Genomic DNA, 19,356 nt, shown 5'->3' with positions numbered 1-19,356 from the left:
GTGGCATATAAAAGGTTACCAGATTTTTATCAGATTTCTCATAACAATCTCTAGAAGCAAGGAGATAGTGGAACAACACATTCAAAATACTAAAACGGTAAGAACTGCTTGTCCGGAGTTGGGTGGTAGTGCAGCAGGTTAAGCGCACGTGGCGCAAAGCACAGGACCAGCTGAGGATCCTGGTTTGAGCCCCGGCTCCCCCAACTGCAGGGAAGTCACTTCACAAGCGGTGAAGCAGGTCTGCAGGTGTCTTTCACTCCCCCTGTCTTCCCCTTCTCTCTCGATTTTCTCTCTGTCCTATCCAACAACAATGACATCAATAACAACATCAATAATAACTACAATAAAACAAGGGCAACAAAAAAGTAATAAACAAATATTTAAAAAAATATTTTAAAAAGAACTGCTTATCATGAATATGCTGTCTTGCAAAATTATCTCTCAAATATATACTAAATAGATTATAACTCAGTGCACCATTAAAAGAAGATATTTACTAGAACTTCACACTGTAGTGACTAAAAATGAAATTACTAATTGTAGAAATTGGCTTAGGGTTATTTTAATTATGGTTTAAGATGAAATATGAGGCTGGGAAGTGGTTCACCCAGTAGAGCACATATATTACCATGTGCAAGGACCAGGATTCAAGCTCTGGGCCACCACATGGGAGTGCTTGCAGAGAGAGATTCATAAGGAGTGGAAGCCTCATGTTGAAGCAGTGTTGCAGTGTTACAGTATCCCCTTCTCTCTTACCATTCCTATCTTTTTCTGTCTCTCACCCTCTGTCTGAAAAGATGCAGGGAAAGCTGCCAAGAATAGTGGAGTCATGTAGCTACTGAGCAATAAACCTGGTAGCAAAATAATAATAATAGTAATAATAATAATAATAAATGAATAATTGGAAACACCCTCAAACATAATAGTATCTTGAATTTTTTTTTTTTTTTTTGTCTCCAAGGTTATTGCTGGAGTTTGGTGCTTGCATTGTGAATCCACTGCACCTGGATCCTCTCTCCTTCCTTCCTTTCTTTCTTACTTTTTTTCCATTTTATTGGAGAGGACAGAGAGAACTTGAGAGAGGAGGGGAAGAGATAAAAAGAGAGAGAAGGGAAGTGAGGGGAGAGGAGGGTAGGGGAGAGGAGGGGGGAAGGGAAGGGAAAGAGAAGGAAAGTGAAGGGGAAGGGAAGGGGAAGGGAAAGTGAAGGAAAGTGAAGGAGAAGAGGAAGAGGAAGGGAAGGGGAAGGCAAGAAGAAGGGAAGGGGAGGAAAGGGGAAGAGAAGGGTAAAGGGAAGGGAAAAGGGAAGGGGGAAGGGAAGGGACAGACCTGCAGACCTGCTTCACTGCTTGTGAAATGGAGGGGAGCAGGGGCTGGAACCCAGATCCTTGTGCTTCATATTATTTATGCTTAACTGGGTGTGTCACCTCCTGGCCATGTAGTATCTTGACATTTTTAAAAGAATTTCTTCTTTTTGGCCTCCAGGTTTATTGCTGGAGCTCGGTGCCTGCATTATGAATCCACTGCTTCTGGTGGCCATTTGTTCTATTTTACTGAATAGGACAAAGAGAAATTGAGAGGGGAGGGGGAAGATAGAGAGGGAGAAGGATAAAACATCTGCAAACCTGCTTCACTGTTTGTGAAGCATCCCCCCTGAAGGTGGGGAGCGGGAGTTTGAACCTGAATCCTTGAGCAGGTCCTTGCATTTCATACTATGTGCACTTAACCAGGCCCCTAAATGAATTTCTATTAACTGTCATTTCAACACAGGATATCTTTGATTGTGTTTATTTGGATAAAGCAAAACTAGAGGTAAATGGATTGCCAGCTGACTATTCTTTATATTGTTCCAACATACCACACATCTGGTATCAAATGATCTTGGCTAGTAGTATGAGAATTCATAGGGTTGGGATTAATCTTCTGGCAGAAATGAGCACTTCATTTGTTTTATTCCTTCTTGTTACTAACAGTCTTGGGCACAGAAACCACGGTATCCATACCATTTATGGCCTTTTGTAGGATTTCTAAAATAGGTACCAGAGTCTTTATAATTTGCTCCAACTGATCTGTAGCTGACTCAATGGTATGTTTGACATTCTCTGATTTTAATGCATCCTGCAACTTTTTCAAGATCTCTGTTGTAGTGATTTTGGATGGACCTGGACTTGAGGTTTTCTCAGATGTGCTAGCATCTGATTGTTCTTTGGCATCTTTACTATAGAAGTCACTTAACTGAAGATTCATGATGGGATACTTCATCAAAGTTGAAAGAGAAGATTCAAAACTCTCAAGGATGTTGCCACCACTACTCAACAAAGAGACGAAGACTGGTGTTGTCTGAACATTTTTAAACATTTCTCTAGCTGAATGGTGCAACTCCTTTACATTGGTAGTCTTCTCAACCATTGAACACATGGCTGTTGCAATCTTGGAACATAAAGGTTCCTTTTGCATTTTGTCCTCTACCACAGATTGTACCTCCTTAAAAATTTTGAGCATTTGTTCAAAGGCATCCTTAATATAGCCATCTTCTTTCAGAGTTACATATGCAATCTGAGTATTCATATTGCTGTTAAAGAATTCGATGAGAGTTTTTGTAAAGGAGGAAATATCATGCATTTGAAAGAAGAATGTTTTGGCAGCTTGAACGAGCCTTTCTTTACCCTTTTCTGATTCTGAAGACATTTCTTCAACAAAAAATGTTTCAGTGCTGCAAAACAAAGTAGTAATCCAAATGAAAACTAAAAGTATATGTGCAACTATTAAATGGCTGAGAGTATAACCTAAATGTAAATATAATTCTCTCAAAGAAAGTCAAACAAAATTTAAAAACAGAAGTGATTCTGTGCTTTAATTTAAAATGGCCAAGTATCTAAAGAGAGTATGTGAGATCCTAACCACCATCCCTGTGTCACAAATGCTTCTGCCTCTAAAGTAGAGCTAAAAGGGTTCCAATCGCCAAACCGCCTCTTCAGTGTCAAGTTTGCGGTCAGGGAGACCTCACTACTAGTATTAATGGTAGTAACATTGCAGTTTCTTGTTAAAGGGTTTAAGGCTTCCATTGCCTCAAGCCAAGAGAGAATACGTAATTAAAAAAAAAAAAAAAAAAAAGCAGGTGGGGGCCAGGTGGTGGCACACCTGGGTGAGCACATGTTGCATTGCATAAAGACTTGGATTCAAGTCCCTGGTCCTCACCTGCAAGGGGAAAGCTTCAGAAGTGGTGAAGCAGGGCTGCAGGAATGTCTTGGGTCTCTCTCCCTCTCTATATCCCCCTTCCTCTTGATTTCTCTACTAAATAGGTAAAGATAATAAAACAAACAAAATTTTTAAACAGGAAACAGTTTATATTTGCTTGATTTTTTAGTCTAAAAATTACATGGGGAGTACAGCAATATGAGAAAGGGTAACAGAATATAAATATTAAACAAGAAACTTTTATACAGTGTTGAAAAGCAAAATGTCACAATTTACTAGCAGTATAACAATGTGCAGTTTTATTGAGAAATTCAACATACATCACAGTATAAATTTTAAAGTATACAGTATGATGGTTTGATTTACATACATTGTGAAGTAACTAAATATAATCAATTAACATCTATCTTCTCATATAGATACAATATAAAGACAAGAAGGAAAAAAGTAATTTTCTGCTTACTCTTAATGATTTTCCTATATATCAAGTAACACTGTCACCATGCTATATATAACAGCTCTGAACATCTTTAACACTTTATCTTTTAACTGTATATTTATACTTTTGGTCACATTCCTCCAAAGCTACTTCCCATCCTATTTCTTTAATAAACAAAATTCTCATCTCTTTCTATTTTCTATGAGGGATTATTTTAGATTCCACATGTAGGTGAGATAATGAAGTATTTATATTTTTTGTCTGACTTATTTTACTTGGCATAATACCATTAAGATCCATCCAAGTCACAAATGATAGGATTTCCTTCCCAGGACTGATTATATGTTTCTGAATCCATTCATCCATCAATAGACACTTAGATGTTTCCATTACTTGATTTTTGTAATTTTTAATGAAATATTCAGAAGTGTTGACAAACTGTTGAAAGTTTTATAATAGAACCAGATAATCATGAAGGAATGATTTTTAGGTAGAATAAAAGGAAAGGGATACACTTTAAATATAAAATACCAAGAGAGAAGCTACAAGCAGATCAGTTTCTTCACTCATTTCACTGTCCTCAGTTCATCACCAACTTTAAGCTTGCTACCACTCTGGCTCCAACTCCTAAACTAGGAAAATTTGCATCCTATGTAACATGCTAATGTTAATGTGATAACTGGTTACAGAAGTCAGTTACATTACTGTTCATACTGAAATTATAGCAGATAGGCCTTTATTTGGTGGGATTAAAAAGGGTAACTAATCAGATGGAAAACTCTAAGCGTGGAAGTGTAGAAAAAATAATGTCTTAAAAAATAATAATAATAATGTCTTAAGAACAAGTAAATCAAATACAATTCCTCACAATGTCTTCAGAAACAAAATACAATTGTTTTAGATAAAGCAAGTGACTGAAAGTATGGAGCTATGTTGGGTAAAGAAAGAGACTGTGAGGATCCCAGGAACCTTAGGTGAGTGACAGCTCACTATTTAATAAGGTGGCTTATTAAGATTTAAGTCCAAAGATACAGAGAGGGAATTATTATTCATGGAAATGGTATTTAACAATCAAGAGAAAAGTAAGTAAGAAGAGGAAAAACCTGGAAAAATATCTATAGTCAGAGGGCTCAGACAACTGAATAGAGAAAAAAGCAAATGATGTTGGAAACAAGCAGACAGAAACAAGCATAGCAAGAATGATGGAGTTTGTCTCAGAAAACTGTTGTTTTCAGAGGGACATTTTAAATATTCCTTTCTGTGAAATTCCATTCTCCCATCTTAAAATGTTAATAAAGGGGAGTCAGGCTGTAGCGCAGCGGGTTATGCGCAGGTGGCGCAAAGCACAAGGACCGGCATAAGGATCCCGGTTCCAACCCCGGCTCCCCACCTGAAGGGGAGTCGCTTCACAGGCGGTGAAGCAGGTCTGCAGGTGTCTATCTTTCTCTCCTCCTCTCTGTCTTCCCCTCCTCTCTCCATTTCTCTCTGTCCTATCCAGCAACGACAACAACAATAATAACTACAACAATAAAACAACAAGGGCAACAAAAGGGAATAAATAAATAAAATAAATATTAAAAAAATGTTAATAAAGCAGTAATTGATCCTGGAGGCAAACAGAGATTTCTGAGTAAGGCAACCACGTAACTTATCCTTCAAATATGAAATACAGTTAAAGTAGATGTTAATAGTAATTACCTGAGAGAGAGCATAAAAAGGATGATTCTTCCAGGAATATGGATCAAAAGGAAACATAATGGCCTGCACACCGTATGACAGATATACGGATCCAGTACCCTAAGTGAATACAACTGGCTCAAATAGAACAGATTATCTTAGATTATGTTTCAGAAAAGGGATAATGGGGGCCAGGCGGTAGCGCATCGGGTTAAGCGCATGTGGCACAAAGCACTCAGACTGGTGTAAGGATCCCGGTTCAAGCCCCCGATTCCCCTGGAGTCACTTCACAGGCTGTGAAGCAGGTCTGCAGGTGTCTATCTTTCTCTCTCTGTCTTCCCCTCCTCTCTCCATTTCTCTGTGTTCTATCCAACAACAATGACAATGAAACCAATAACAACAATAATAATAACAACAAAGATAAACAACAAGGACAACAAAAGGGAAAAAATAGTCTCCAGGAGCAGTGGATTCGTAGTGCAGGCACTGAGCCCTAGCAATAACCCTGGAGGCAAAAAAAAAAAAAAAAAAGAAAGAAAAAAGAAAAGGGATAACTAAAATGAAAAAGATTCACAATAGGTTTTCTACCCTAGTCACTTTTCTATTAAATTCATTCATTTATCATGTAGTGTATTATTTGGTTATGACAAATGAACATAATAGATTTCCATTAAAGCAATTAAGTAATAGGAAAAGAACAGAGAGATAAGACATACATTGAGAAACGTCTTAAGATCGCCTCTTTTAAATTTTAATTAACACCAACAGCTCCAGGCCCAGGAGGTGGCACAGTGAGTAATGCACTGGACTTGGTAGCAGGGGTCCCAAGTTCAATCTCCCACATCCCATGTACCAGTGATGCTCTGCTTCTCTCTCCTTCTCCCTCTGTGTGTGAGAGAGTGCTCTATCATGTTAATAAAATATTTTTAAAATACTAACATCTTCTATATAAAAACAAGAAAGCAGCCCATATGATTCAGCTTACTTTCCCTGAAGAATTTATTTAATCTTATATTTCCTCAAAGAAAATCAAGGTCACCTAATACATTTTCAAAATGTATGTCGTGTCTAAATGTGTTTCTGCACTTCTATTACAACCCATCCTCATATACTATCGAATAATCAATATACCTAACCGTTGCTAATGATCCTTTTTATATCTCTCTAGAACCAGAGAGATCATCTCTCTCAATCATCTCCCTTTTCTTTTCTGCTATGGAATACACTGTGACTCCCCAACCTCAAATCCATATGTTGAAATCCTAACACCAAATATGTGGAAACAGATCCTACCTATAAGAAGGCAACTAAGGTTAGTGAAGGCTTAAGAACATAGCTCTCATATAGTAGGATCAGTGTCATGAAAGGATCTATCATATCTTTCTCAGGCTCTCTCTCCCACATGAGGAAGCAAGAAAGAAGGTACCTGCAAACCATGAATATCTCCCACAACAAAAATGAAAAAGCCAGTATCTGGACCTTAGATTGTCCAGCCTTCAGAGCTATGAGAAATTAAATATCTATTAAGGCTTAACTAAGTCTGGTACTTTTTATGGCAACTCAAGCTGACTATAAATCTTGCATTCTCCATTGCCCCCCTGAATTTTTCCTTCTATTTTAACTATATACAGTTCTCTACTCAGAAAAAACAAAATGACCTTGATTTCCCTTCAAGTAATAATTTCAGACAAGAAAACACAAAGTAGAACTTGGACTGGAAAAAAAAAAAAAAACTTGGACTGGAGTTGGTGTACTGCATCAAAGTAAAAGACTTTGGGGTGGGGGTGGGGAGGGTCAGGTCCTGGAACATGATGGTGGAGGAGGACCAAGTGGAGGTTGAATAGTTAATGTGGAAAACTGAGAAATGCTATGCATGTACAAACTATTTTACTATTTTACTGTCGACTGTAAACCATTAATCCTCCAATAAAGAAATAAAAAAGAAATAAAAGAAAAGAAAAGAAACAGGGACAGAAGGGGGAAACAGAAAGTAAAATTTGAACTGGGTTTGGTGTCCGCACCAAAGCATAGGAATGGTGGGGGGGAGGTGTAAAATTGAGGTCCTGGTACATGATGGTGGAAAAGGTCCTAAGTTGGAGGTGAGAGTGTTTTGCAGACACCGATCATGGGGAAATGAGAAACTGTACTGTAACCCCCCAATAAAACAATATTAAGAAGAAAATAGCTATAATTCAGTAACTTTTGCTACATATTAGACATTATGCCAACTGCTGTACATGAGTTGGCAAAACAGCTCATTTAGTGTGCTGCTTTGCCATGTGTGCACTTCACTGAAAGAAGCTTTAGTGTGTGGTCTCTTTCACTGTTTCTGCCTCCCTGTTTGTCTCTATCAAAATAAATTAAAATAATCCTTGTAACAATTCATAAATTACAAGCCCACACATTATATCAAGAAGACAAGGAGCTGTTGCAATGGTACCCCTGGATGAGCCCACATATTATAGTGTGCAAGAACCTGGGTTCGAGCTCCCGGTCTCCACCTGCAGGGGTAGTGTTGCAAGTGGTGAAGAACTATTACAAGTGTCTATCTCTCTCTCTGTATCTCCCCTACCCTTTCAATTTCTGACTATCTCTATCTAATAAATAAAGATAACAAAAACATTATATATATATCAAAAGACACCAGAGTGTCATATCTAGCAGGTGGTACTGGGAGTACACAAAATCAGAATTATCTTATTTTAAAGCCTATGATCTTTCCACAAAGTTATACTGGGGCTGACTGATTCTCCTGCTGTGTTATCCTTACTATAAAGGAGCCAAGGATGATTAAGAATAGAATCCAGCAACAGACTAATGCAACACTCTGACCTAAGCTTTAAGGTAAAGAAGTTAACTTGCTTTTACAGGTTGTTATTTTGTAAAAAAAAAAAAAAAAAAAAAATGTCAGCAAAATTAAGTTTAAAAAAAGAGGGGGAAGGGAGTCAGGCGGTAGTGCAATAGGTTAAGTGCACATGGCGCAAAGTGCAAGGACAGGTATAAGGATCCCAGTTCGATCCCCCAGCTCCTCACCTGCAGGGGAGTCGCTTCACAAGCAGTGAAGCAGGTCTGCAGGTGTCTGTCTTTCTCTCCCCCTCTTTGTCTTCCCCTCCTCTCTCCATTTCTCTCTATCCTGTCTAACAATGACAACATCAATAACAACAATAACTACAACAACAACAACAAAAAAGGGCAATAAAAGAGAAAATAAATAAATATTTTAAAAAGAAGGGGAAGTAGTAAAGAACAGAACTCTGTCAGGACAGAAGACCCACACATATACTCCCTACACATCCTACACACACACACACACACACACACACACACACACACACACACACACACACACACATAGGGAGAGGAAGCAAGCTAGAAATATATTTGGATTTGCGCCTCTTAGGAATCTAAAGAAAGTAATCATCAACAGATGGAGGTACAAAAGCAGCAGAAGCTAAAGAAAACTTAGTAAACTTAGTATCTGGAATAGCTGACAAGATAGAATCCCAAAATGAGAGAGCTGTAATCAAACAGCTATTTTCTCTACTGAACAGAATCAGCTCAGCTGTATAGCACAGCTCAGCTGTATAGCACTTTTCAGCACTAAAAAAAAATCCATGAGAACAGAAAACTAAGTTGTATTACTCAGTTATACAATTATATTAATATATAATATGTTGGTATTATATATTAATATATATATACAGAGAGACAGAGAGAAATGGAGAGTAGTTGTATACTAATCTGAAACAGAAGAATTCTGAGAACAAAGCCATGCAGAAAAATCAGACAGGCAGGGGGACCCAGAAGAGACTAGCAAAGTCAGTTAAGTCATCACATTCCATTAGAAACACCCAGATGAAACCAGATGAAAAACACTCACTCCAACAGTACTACTAAAGGATTGTGGGAATCACTGAATTCTGAGACACTGCAAGGTAAGTAATATGGTAATCCATATTAGTATCGATATAGTACTGTTTGTCAAAATTATAGATAAATTGAAGTAACATTTCAATCTTGAATTCTAGACATAAATATAATAAAGTAACAGAATAATTTTGTTATAAAATGCTCCCATAGCATGCTCATTTTTATTATCCTTCTAAAGATAATAAGAAGACAACAGCTTTTTTTTTAACCTGTTTTTGTTTATGGATTTTTTTTTCTCTTTTCTTTATTTCCTTTTGTTGCCCTTGTTGTTTTATTGTTGTAGTTATTGATGTTGGATAGGACAGAGAGAAATGGAGAGAGGAAGGGAAGACATAGGGGGGAGAGAAAGATAGACACCTGTAGACCTGCTTCACTGCCTGTGAAGCGACTCCTCTGGAGGTGGGAGCCAAGGGCTTGAACCAGGATCTTTATGCTGGTCCTTGCACTTAGTGCCACCTGCGCTAAACCCGCTGCACTACCGCCCGACTCCCAACTAACAGCTTTTATGACCAAGCCTGAGGAGAAACTACATCAATTAAAATACCAATTTTAGAAAGGGTAAAGGATGAAATGACACCTGTATAAATATGTTGTTCCTATGGATTGTAACATTTTGTTTTATGTCTTCAATATAAACATTCAGTATCTGGATTAATGAGTGTGCAATCTAATATAAGTTAATGAGTAACATTTAAGCTCTTCCATAAGTTATACTATATTTTCTGTGTGCCTCCAAGACACTTAACTTCTTGAGAGCAAAGCACATTGTCTACTTTTTCTTACTACCTTATGTTATATAGTAGAGGATTCTCAAGTACTGGTAAATGCTAATGAATGATATTAATAGGTCAGAGGTTTTTTTTTTTTTTTTTTTTTTCAGGTACAGATAGAGAGGTATAGAGCGGGGAAAGGACTAACAACTGAAGTTTCCTTCAATGCAGTGAAGATTAGGCTAGAACCTACTATGAGCACATGACAAAGCTGAGCACTATCCCAGCTGTCTTTAAAACACTTTAGAAAGTATAACCATCAGAGCAAGACCAACTTATAATTTTTTACCTTGTTTTTTTTTTTAATGTTTATTTATTTCCTTTTTGTTGCCCTTGTTGTTTTTACTGTTGTTGTAGTTATTGTTGTCATTGATGTCGTTGTTGGATACGACAGAGAGAAATGGAGAGAGGAGGGGAAGACAGAGAGGGGGAGAGAAAGACAGACACCTGCAGACCTGCTTCACCGCCTGTGAAGTGACTCCTCTGCAGGTGAGGAGCCGGGGGCTCGAACCGGGATCCTTACACCGGTATTTGCGCTTTGCGCCACCTGCGCTTAACCCACTGCGCTACCGCCGGACTCCCTAACTTATGATTTTTTAAATCAAAAATTAATTGAAGGAGGCTTACAACTAAATAGCAGGCATTATTTTCTCTTGAAAAATACTCTTTTTCCCACACTACCAAGTAAAGGAAATTTGCATAATAGCTGGGTCCAAAAGAAAAAAATAAAGTGACAGTAAGGAGGACAGATGACTAAACATCAGGTGCTCAGACAAGATCATGTTTTTCTTTCTTCATTGTGATTATGGGGAAAAATCAACATACAAAGACATGAAGTTAATATAATAAAATCCCATATATCCAGAAACCATGATTAGAGTATTACTATACATAGCACAAATACATGCTGACAATGTTTTCCTTTGTGATATGTGATCACCAATATATATTTTTATTTTGTAAGATGGTTCCTTCCCAAAAACAAAAAAATAGAACTCTATCACTAAATAAACCTTAACTGCTTATATTTCTTTAATTTCTTTCTCTTTTTTTTTGCCTCTAGTGTTATTGCTGAGGCTCAGTGCCTGCACCACGAATCCACTGCTCCTGGAAGCCATTCCCCCCACCCTTTGTTGTCCTTGTTGTTGTAGCCTTGCTGCGGTTATTATTGTTGTTGTTGATGTCGTTTGTTGTTGGATAGGACAGAGAGAAATGAGAGAGAAGGGGAAGACAGAGGGGGAGAGAAAGATAGACACCTGCAGACCTGCTTCACCGCCTGTGAAGCCGCTCACCTGCAGGTGGGGAGCCAGGCTCGAACTGGGATCCTCACGCTGGTCCCTGCGCTTTGCGCCACGTGCGCTTAACCCGCTGCGCCACCACCCGACCCCCCATTTCTTTAATTTCTTAAATGCTTTTTAATCTTGAATGTTTTTCAACTTAACAAAATCGACTAGGTTAGGTTCAATAATAATACACCTGAAGCTAGTCTTGTTTCCAGCTGACCCCTAAGGCATGCTGGTATGTTCACTGGTATCACTACACTCAGACTTGCTTACTTATATTTTTATGAAATAATTCAAAATACATGATTTCCAAACTTAGTTTCAGCAATGGAACTCTACCAAATTAAATATTACAAACCAAGTACAGTAACACAAGAAAATACAGCTGCTTAAAACAAACTGGGGTGACTTGGGTATGTCAGGGATCGTGAGCTCCACCTACTGGCTACCAATTCTCCCTCAGGTGCCCCAGGGCTGTTGACAATCTTTAAGCTACAACACTCAAGTAACAGCACAAACTTTCCTGTACAGAAGTAGGTGCCAACTGCCCAGAGTGAATTTTTCACTAGGAGGGGTCACTGTCACTTAATGGCGAATAGTGTAACCCTTTATGTTTATAACACAAAAATAGTTTTATTAATAACAAAGCTTTAGAAATGAACATTTTTCTGGGTCAGGTTGTGATGTACCAGGTTGAGTTCATGCATTACCATGCACAAAGAACTAGGTTATAGACCTGGTCCCCACTTTAAAGGGGGAAAGCTTCACACACAGTGAAGCAGGGCTGCAGGTGTCTTTATTGCTCCTTATGTCCCCTTCTCTTTTCAATCTCTCTGTCCTTTAAGTAAAATAATAATAATAAAATAAAAAATAAAAATAAATTAATGTTTTTTTTGAAAAGACAGACCACAGCACCAAAGTTTCCTTTAATGTGGTAGGGGCCTGGGTCACACACATGGCAAAGCAGCACATTATCCAAGTGAGGTATTTCACTGACCCAATACTTCGTATTTTTACTTGCATTTTTCTGTTTGCTTTCAGTTCTCATGATATAAGTCATCTTTGTCAATTTCTTGTGTGACTTTTTTTCCATTAGTTTTAAGTTTATAAAGTCCTTTTCTATATAAACATATGAAAGTTTTCTTTTAGCAACCTTAAATTTTCTGAATATATTACATTGACATTAACTACCTTTTAACCTTGAAGACTAGCCAATAATGCCAATAATTTATGAAATAATGTCAAACAATTTATTTATTAAGAGTCTGCGGGAGTCGGGCTATAGCGCAGCGGGTTAAACAAGGACCGGCATAAGGATCCCAGTTCGAACCCCGGCTCCCCACCTGCAGGGGAGTCGCTTCACAGGCGGTGAAGCAGGTCTGCAGGTGTCTGTCTTTCTCTCCCTCTCTCTGTCTTCCCCTCCTCTCTCCATTTCTCTCTGTCCTATCCAACAACGACAACAACAATAATAACTACAACAATAAAACAACAAGGGCAACAAAAGGGAATAAATAAATAAGATAAATATAAAAAAAAGAGTCTGCATTTGTTATACAATAAATCAAATGTTTAAAAGTGTCTGCTTTTTTGAAGACTATTTTTGTTCCATCATTCCATCTAATACTGTACTTAAACAATACCAATTTGTTTTTAAAATATATATTTTTCAAATGATCAGCATCTTAGAATATTAAAATGTGAATAACGACTCAAGCTTTAGATTGATTCTTCCTGAGCCTAACCTTACATCAATTTCATTTAATATGAAGAATACATCTCTAGGACTTTGTGAGTACTATGACTGTTATGATGGGGACACACTTTGGTGTCGTGTGTAGTGTAGAACTAAACCTCTGTAGTCTTATAATTATGTAGCCTATTATTAAATCAGTAATAATTTTTTAAATTAAAAATAACAAAATAATATGGGAGTAAGCATTCAAAATTATAGAGCACATTTTTTTAAAAGTTTAATATTTAATATGAAAAGTCCCACTACTACCTTTTTGGAGACCAAAGTGAATAGTCACCTATTCAATTATTCAAGAAATATTTTATGATTATCAAGAAACTGATCATTTGTTAATATTCAATTCCTTTTTCCCTCACTAGGGAAAAAAGGTTCTTCATTTATCTTGAGACACACAGGACTATACACTTTTTTTGGAAATGACTATCTTCAGATAATGAGCATATAGTATCTTTGAAGAGGTATTTCCCCCTTTTTTCAGCAGAAGAAAGATTTCTCTCACCTAAATGTAAGAATAGGATATACTAGGTGGTCTTCTGAATTCAAGGTCAAAAACAAGTTTTCAATTCATGACAAAATCTGAAAAGTAGAAGTAAAAAAAAACTGTTACATGTAGGTAAAAATCTCTAAAGTATAAATCAAAATCTAAACTTGAAATTACCAAATTGGGAGTTTGAAACCCTACAGTAAGTTTGGGAGATATTTAATAGATTCTCAACAAATGATGTTTTAAGGAGTAAGACACTATCTATGCTGTTTTGTGGAAATCTGCATGTCATGTGTGTGTGCGTATACATATGTGTTATGTGTGTATGTATCTATATGCTATGTATATATGTATATATACATAACACACATGTACACACATACATGGAATATATATATATGGATAGCCATAACTACACTGTCTACCAATATGCACCATGGAGCTCAAACCCAAGGAATTGTGAACATATATTCTTTTTTTTTAATATTTCTATTTGTTTTAATGAGAGAGAGAGAGAGAGAGAGAGATGCCAGAGCACTGCTCAGCTCTGACTTATGGTGGTGCTGGGGACTGAACCTGGGACCTCAGAGACTCAGGTATGAAAGTCAGTTGCATAACTGTTATGTTGTCGCCCTGGACATATATTCTAATTTGAAGAATTTTTTTTATAAAGGTTCTGATATTGTGAGCATATTGCATTTGGATATCCCTTGAATTTGGAAAACAAGTAGTTTGCCTATAAAGACATATAAAATTATTTGACTATTGTAAATTAAGGTAGCAAAGTACATAATTAGGTATCTGTATACTAAGAAATCATAATATTCTCACTTTTCCTGTTAAATTTCAAATATAGAAATCAATTTGGTAGAGCTACTTGATGTGGTGTCTACAGGCTGGGGATTACGAAGCTTCAGTAACCAAGAACTAACCATTTCAAACTGAAACCTGTTTCAAATATGTGACTACATAATACTTGCAAATAATTGTGTCTGTTAATAATCACATGGTTCATAAATATGAACTATTTCCTATCTAGAATGCCCCCTACCACAAAACCTAGAGCCTCATTAACACATCAATAAATTGTACCCTATCAACCAAATTGTCCAGACACTGACTCCAAACTTCATAGAGGTAACTATTGGACTGTTGGAAAAGTCATGGCACATTTTTTCATTGAAAACAGAGGAAAAAATGTCAGTACTTTTCTGACAGCCTAGTATTTGGAAGAACAGGTTGTTATCTAGCAAGGAATTCTTTAGATATATTGCTCCTTTGCTTTCCATATGCATAAGACTTTCTGGACAAATTTAGATTTAGGTAACAGCTTTTCTTTCTTCAAGATTTTTAGTGAAGATTTGCTATTTTACTTTTCAGAGATTGTATTTGAAATATGGCTCAGAGTGACTTCCTCTACCCAGAGAATCCAAGAAGGCGGCAGGAAGTTAACCGCCTTCACCACCAGCTCTTTGACTGCTTATCTGACAGCTTTCATGCCACCAACAAGTTGATTGAGGTTTTAAATGTGCACTTGGGGTGCAGACTGGCCTTCATTGAGATGAAAAGAGATGGGACCATCAAACAAAACTGTGATATTATAATCCAAGCAGTGACGAAAATCCAAAAGGAATTGCAAAAAGTTGATGAGGCCTTAAAAAATAAACTAGAGCCAACCCTTTATAGAAAACTGCAGGACATTAAGGAAAGAGAAACAGAGAAAATTGCAATAGTACAAAAGGTTATTTCAATCATCCTGGGAGAAGCTACTTCTGCAGCCAGTGCAGTGGCTGTTAAACTCGTGGGCTCAAATGTCACAACTGGCATTATTAACAAGCTGGTCACTGTGTTAGCTCAAATTGGAGCATCTCTCCTTGGCAGTATCGGAGTAGCAGTTCTTGGCCTCGGCATAGATATGATTTTCCGTGCCATCCTGGGAGCAGTGGAGAAAACACAGCTTCAAGCAGCCATCAAAAGTTATGAGAATCATCTGGTGGAATTCAAGTCAGCCTCAGAAAAATATCATCATGCCATTGGTGAAGTCACCAACATGGTGAAACACCAAATGAAATAAACAATTATCAGTGGAATAGCTTTCTGCTTCTCTCCTAATGAGTGTATTTGCTTCTTTGATTTGGCTCATTTTCCAGAAGCTTTCAATATGGACATAAATTTGGCAAGCAACTCCAAAAGTGGAATTTGAGATGCTAAAACTAAGTAACCCTAGAGGTTTGTATCAACAATTAATGCCTAGACCAGTGAAGATGTATTCCTCCTTTGATCCACCAGATTAACAATAGTGTACATGATGTTGTGAAGTATCAAGATATAGGAGTTACCTTGTTTTTTCTAATCCCCCAGATCTATACAATTCACATTGAATGTAGAGAATATTGACATATTTACCACTACCTTCAGAGATCACTTATTCTAAGAGGACATACCTTAACTTCTACCAAGAAACAAACCCTGAACTATCTTAATTTTGACCATCAGTTTAAATACTATCTTAATTTTGACCATCAATTTAAATTCAACTTTTTAATAACTAAAAAGACTGAAATACAGTTTATAACAATTTATCCTATTTATGAAAGGCTGAAATAGTTCTGAACCTTCTCATTACACACCAAAATCTGGATGTTTTTTAAGATCTTAAAATTAAAAAAAAAAAAGTAAAATATTCTGTTTCTATGATTGCTATTAATTCTAACCAACTGTAATTAAGTATTTCATGGGAGTGAACACTCTGGAACATTTGGACTGGCGAGATAACTTATCTGGATAGTACATCTGATTTGTCACATGCAGGACCCAGCTTTGAATATTACCCTCACCATCTTGTGGTGTCTTTTTCTAGCCTTCTGTTTTTCTACCTGAAAAAGTCAGATGAAGGCAGTGAAACTCCCCTCCTCTTCCCATAAAAAAGTAAATCTCAGCAGTACATGCATAAAATGCATTTAAACATATAAGAAAAGTTGTTACTCTTTCAAGAACTTTTCATTTAAAAGGAACTCACAATGTGTTACCTAAAGAGTTTTCCAAGTTGGCTAGGAGGTGTATAACATTGTTGGGCTTGAAAGCATAGGGCCTCAAGTTTGTTCCTTGGAAGAGTATGTGCCAGAGTGTTGGTCTGGTTCTCTTGCCCTCTCTCTTATGAAGAAATAAATATTATTTAAAAAAAAATAATTTTCTGGGGCCTGACGGTAGCAGAGCGGGTTAAGTGCACATGGTGCAAAGCGCAAGAATCCCTGTTCAAGCCCCTGGCTCCCCACCTGCAGAAGGGATCTCTTCACAATGGTGAGACAGGTCTGTAGGTGTCTATCTCTCTCTCTCCCCGTCTTCCCCTCCTCTCTCCATTTCTCTCTGTCCTATCCAACAACAATGACAGCAATAACAACAAAAATAGTAACAACCATAAACAAGGGCAAAGGGGAGGGGGGATAGCCTCCAGGAGCAGTGTGGATTCGTAGTGCAGGCACCAAGCCCCATCAATAACCCTGGAGGCAAAAATAAATAAATAAATAATTTTCAGGAAGAAAACATTCCAATATCTATGCTACCAAAAAGGAGGAAGCTACTCTTGCCATGTCAGGTGGTCCGTGAATTAGTTGAATTCAGAAAAATTCAGGAACTATGGAGGCCTAATGGTTCAGTCGAATCTCTGAACTGTTTTCTAAATTGTTTTTTTTTTAATCCAAAATGTGTTTATTGGAGTGGTTTCCCATTCATCTTGGTTCAGGGTGCTCTTAGTGCTGCTTCCATCCGAAGGAGCATCTTTCTTTTTTTCATTATTATTCTTTCTTTTTTTAAAAAAAAAAATTATTTTTATATTTATTTATTTTCCCTTTTGTTACCCTTTCTGTTTTTCATTGTTGTTGTAGTTATTATTGTTGTCATTGATGTCATTGTTTTTAGATAGGACAGAGAGAAATAGAGAGAGGAGGGGAAGACAGAGAGGGGTAGAGAAAGATAAGACACCTGCAGACCTGCTTCACCGCCTGTGAAGCGACTCCCCTGCAGGTGGGGATCCGGGGGCTCGAACCAGGGTCCTTACACTGGTCCTTGCTCTTCGCGCCATATGAGCTTAACCCGCCCGGCTATCGCCCGACTCCCCAGGAGCATCTTTCTATAAGCTCTGCTGTTCCTCCTGTAGGATAGCAGAGGGCAATGGAGCAGACAACAAACAAAACTACCCGGCTAAAGAGGGTGGTGATTTTATAGCATCCTGGGCACTTAACACCCATGAAGAGTTGGGCTCTGCACCAGGTGCTTCTTGCTTCTTCTAGCGCTTCTGCTTCCCCTCTTCAGGAAAGAGATGGAGGAGGTCCTTTGCCAGCATGTTCTCATGGGGGGGTGGGCATCACTGTGGGAAAGGTTCTTTTCCAAATTTCTTACCAGCCATTAAGTCCCAATAAGATGCTTAGATTCTCATGGGAGTCAGGCGGCAGCACAGCGGATTAAGCGTACGTGGCGCCAAGCGCAAAGACCAGCGTAAGGATCCTGGTTCCAGCCCGCAGCTCTCCACCTGCAGGGGAGTCGCTTCACAAGCGAATCCACTACTCCTGTGGCCATTTTTCCCATTTTGTTGTCCTTGTTGTTGTTGTTACTATTATTGCTGCTGTTGTTGGTAGGACAGAGAGAAATGGAGGAGGGGAAGAGAGGGGGAGAGAAAGACACCTGCAGACCTGCTTCACTGCTTGCAAAGCGACCCTCCTGGCGTGGGAAGCCAGGGGCTCCAACCCGGATCCTTATGCCGGTGCTTGCACTTCGTGCCATGCGCGCTCAACCTGGTGTGCCACCGCCCAGCCCCCTCCCAACTTCCTTTTTTTAACAGTGGTTTAAAATAAGACTTTAGGACTATAGTTTCACACCCATGTACAAGTGCGCCTGACAGTATAGGACTCACCACATCACTGCCAGAGGGACAACTTTGGAATATTTACATAGTAAAAGCTAACCTATATGTAACTTATTTTTCTCTTTAGAAGGGACATTCAGACTAATACCATATAAATTAACAAATAAATAAGTGGATAAATAAATAGCTGTCCTGTAGAAAGAAGACTTTCTGAACACTGAGCCTTACCTCACAGAGGAAAAGTTGGAGGAGTGAGAGAGAAAGGGCAGCTCTGGGCAGAGCCCCGCGGGCCCTCAGGGAAAACCCCGCCCCACGGTGACGTCACAGAGGCCTGCTGGCAGTGACCTGAAGCCACCTGAACTCAGCCGCCTCGTTCCTTGTAAACTTAAAGCTGACTCCACAGCAGACCCCCACTTTTCTTTTCAAAAACCGAATCCTGTGCCTTGGTAATTTGGGGCTCTCATAGGGCACTGAATTGCCCCGGTTTACACATGTGTATGTATATAGGACTGGATTTCCACATACAGCCGCTACTATGCCGAGAAAAAAAAAGTTAGTAAAATTCTCCTGGGGGGGGGTTAAGCCGACAATTTATAATAACGCACCCACTCACGTCAGAAAGAAAAGAAAAATCCAAAAACTGACACAACTTCCGGCGGCTATTGCCTTCGTAAAACACCTCACCAGCTGAAGAAGCTGGCCTCCGGCAGCGAAGCGCCCGGAACTACGTCAGAATGCCCGAGGAGCGTTAGAAGCCATCTGTTTTTCCCTTAGCCAATCATATAGCCGATCATCTTCATTTTTTATTTCTATTGAACTAGAGAAGCGTCAATCGACATGGAGACCGTGCTAGCCAATACGATGGTGCATCAGAGCGGAAGCGACTCTAGCCCGGAGTTCTCGCTAACTCTCTATGGCTCTTGGGGTGGAGGGAGAAACGCGATTGCCGGCGCCTAAGGATAG

General features: G+C 38.5%; 2 protein-coding genes across 3 annotated transcripts; one reads left to right on the top strand and one right to left on the bottom strand.

Moving 5' to 3' along the window:
• Window positions 1-1,773: 1,773 nt before the first annotated feature.
• Window positions 1,774-19,252, bottom strand: C7H12orf60 (chromosome 7 C12orf60 homolog). Of its 2 annotated transcripts, XM_060194425.1 has the most exons (4): window positions 18,802-19,252; window positions 18,622-18,769; window positions 13,548-13,624; window positions 1,774-2,711 (listed from the first exon to the last, which is right to left on the bottom strand). In XM_060194425.1, exon 4 carries the CDS (start codon window positions 2,684-2,686, stop codon window positions 1,949-1,951), a length of 738 nt encoding a protein of 245 aa, XP_060050408.1. In that variant the 5' UTR covers window positions 2,687-2,711; window positions 13,548-13,624; window positions 18,622-18,769; window positions 18,802-19,252; the 3' UTR covers window positions 1,774-1,948. The 2 variants fall into 2 exon arrangements, with proteins under 2 accessions (XP_060050408.1, XP_007533215.1); XM_007533153.2 differs by lacking the exon at window positions 13,548-13,624.
• On the top strand, window positions 8,481-16,341 carry SMCO3 (single-pass membrane protein with coiled-coil domains 3). The gene is made up of 2 exons (XM_007533144.3): window positions 8,481-9,247; window positions 14,913-16,341. The coding sequence occupies exon 2, from the start codon at window positions 14,929-14,931 to the stop codon at window positions 15,604-15,606; it is 678 nt and encodes a 225-aa protein (XP_007533206.1). The 5' UTR covers window positions 8,481-9,247; window positions 14,913-14,928; the 3' UTR covers window positions 15,607-16,341.
• Window positions 19,253-19,356: the final 104 nt, after the last annotated feature.

This window comes from Erinaceus europaeus, chromosome 7 (genome assembly GCF_950295315.1).
Source record: "Erinaceus europaeus chromosome 7, mEriEur2.1, whole genome shotgun sequence".
Lineage (NCBI taxonomy): Eukaryota > Metazoa > Chordata > Mammalia > Eulipotyphla > Erinaceidae > Erinaceus > Erinaceus europaeus.
Note: the sequence above shows the minus strand (reverse complement) of the source record. Positions and strands in the feature narration are given on the sequence as shown.

What these genes read in the sequence shown, in the direction of transcription:
- SMCO3 (XM_007533144.3), top strand. Translation starts at nt 14,929, where the DNA reads ATGGCTCAGAGTGACTTCCTCTACCCAGAGAATCCAAGAAGGCGGCAG.
- C7H12orf60 (XM_060194425.1), bottom strand. Translation starts at nt 2,686, where the DNA reads ATGTCTTCAGAATCAGAAAAGGGTAAAGAAAGGCTCGTTCAAGCTGCC.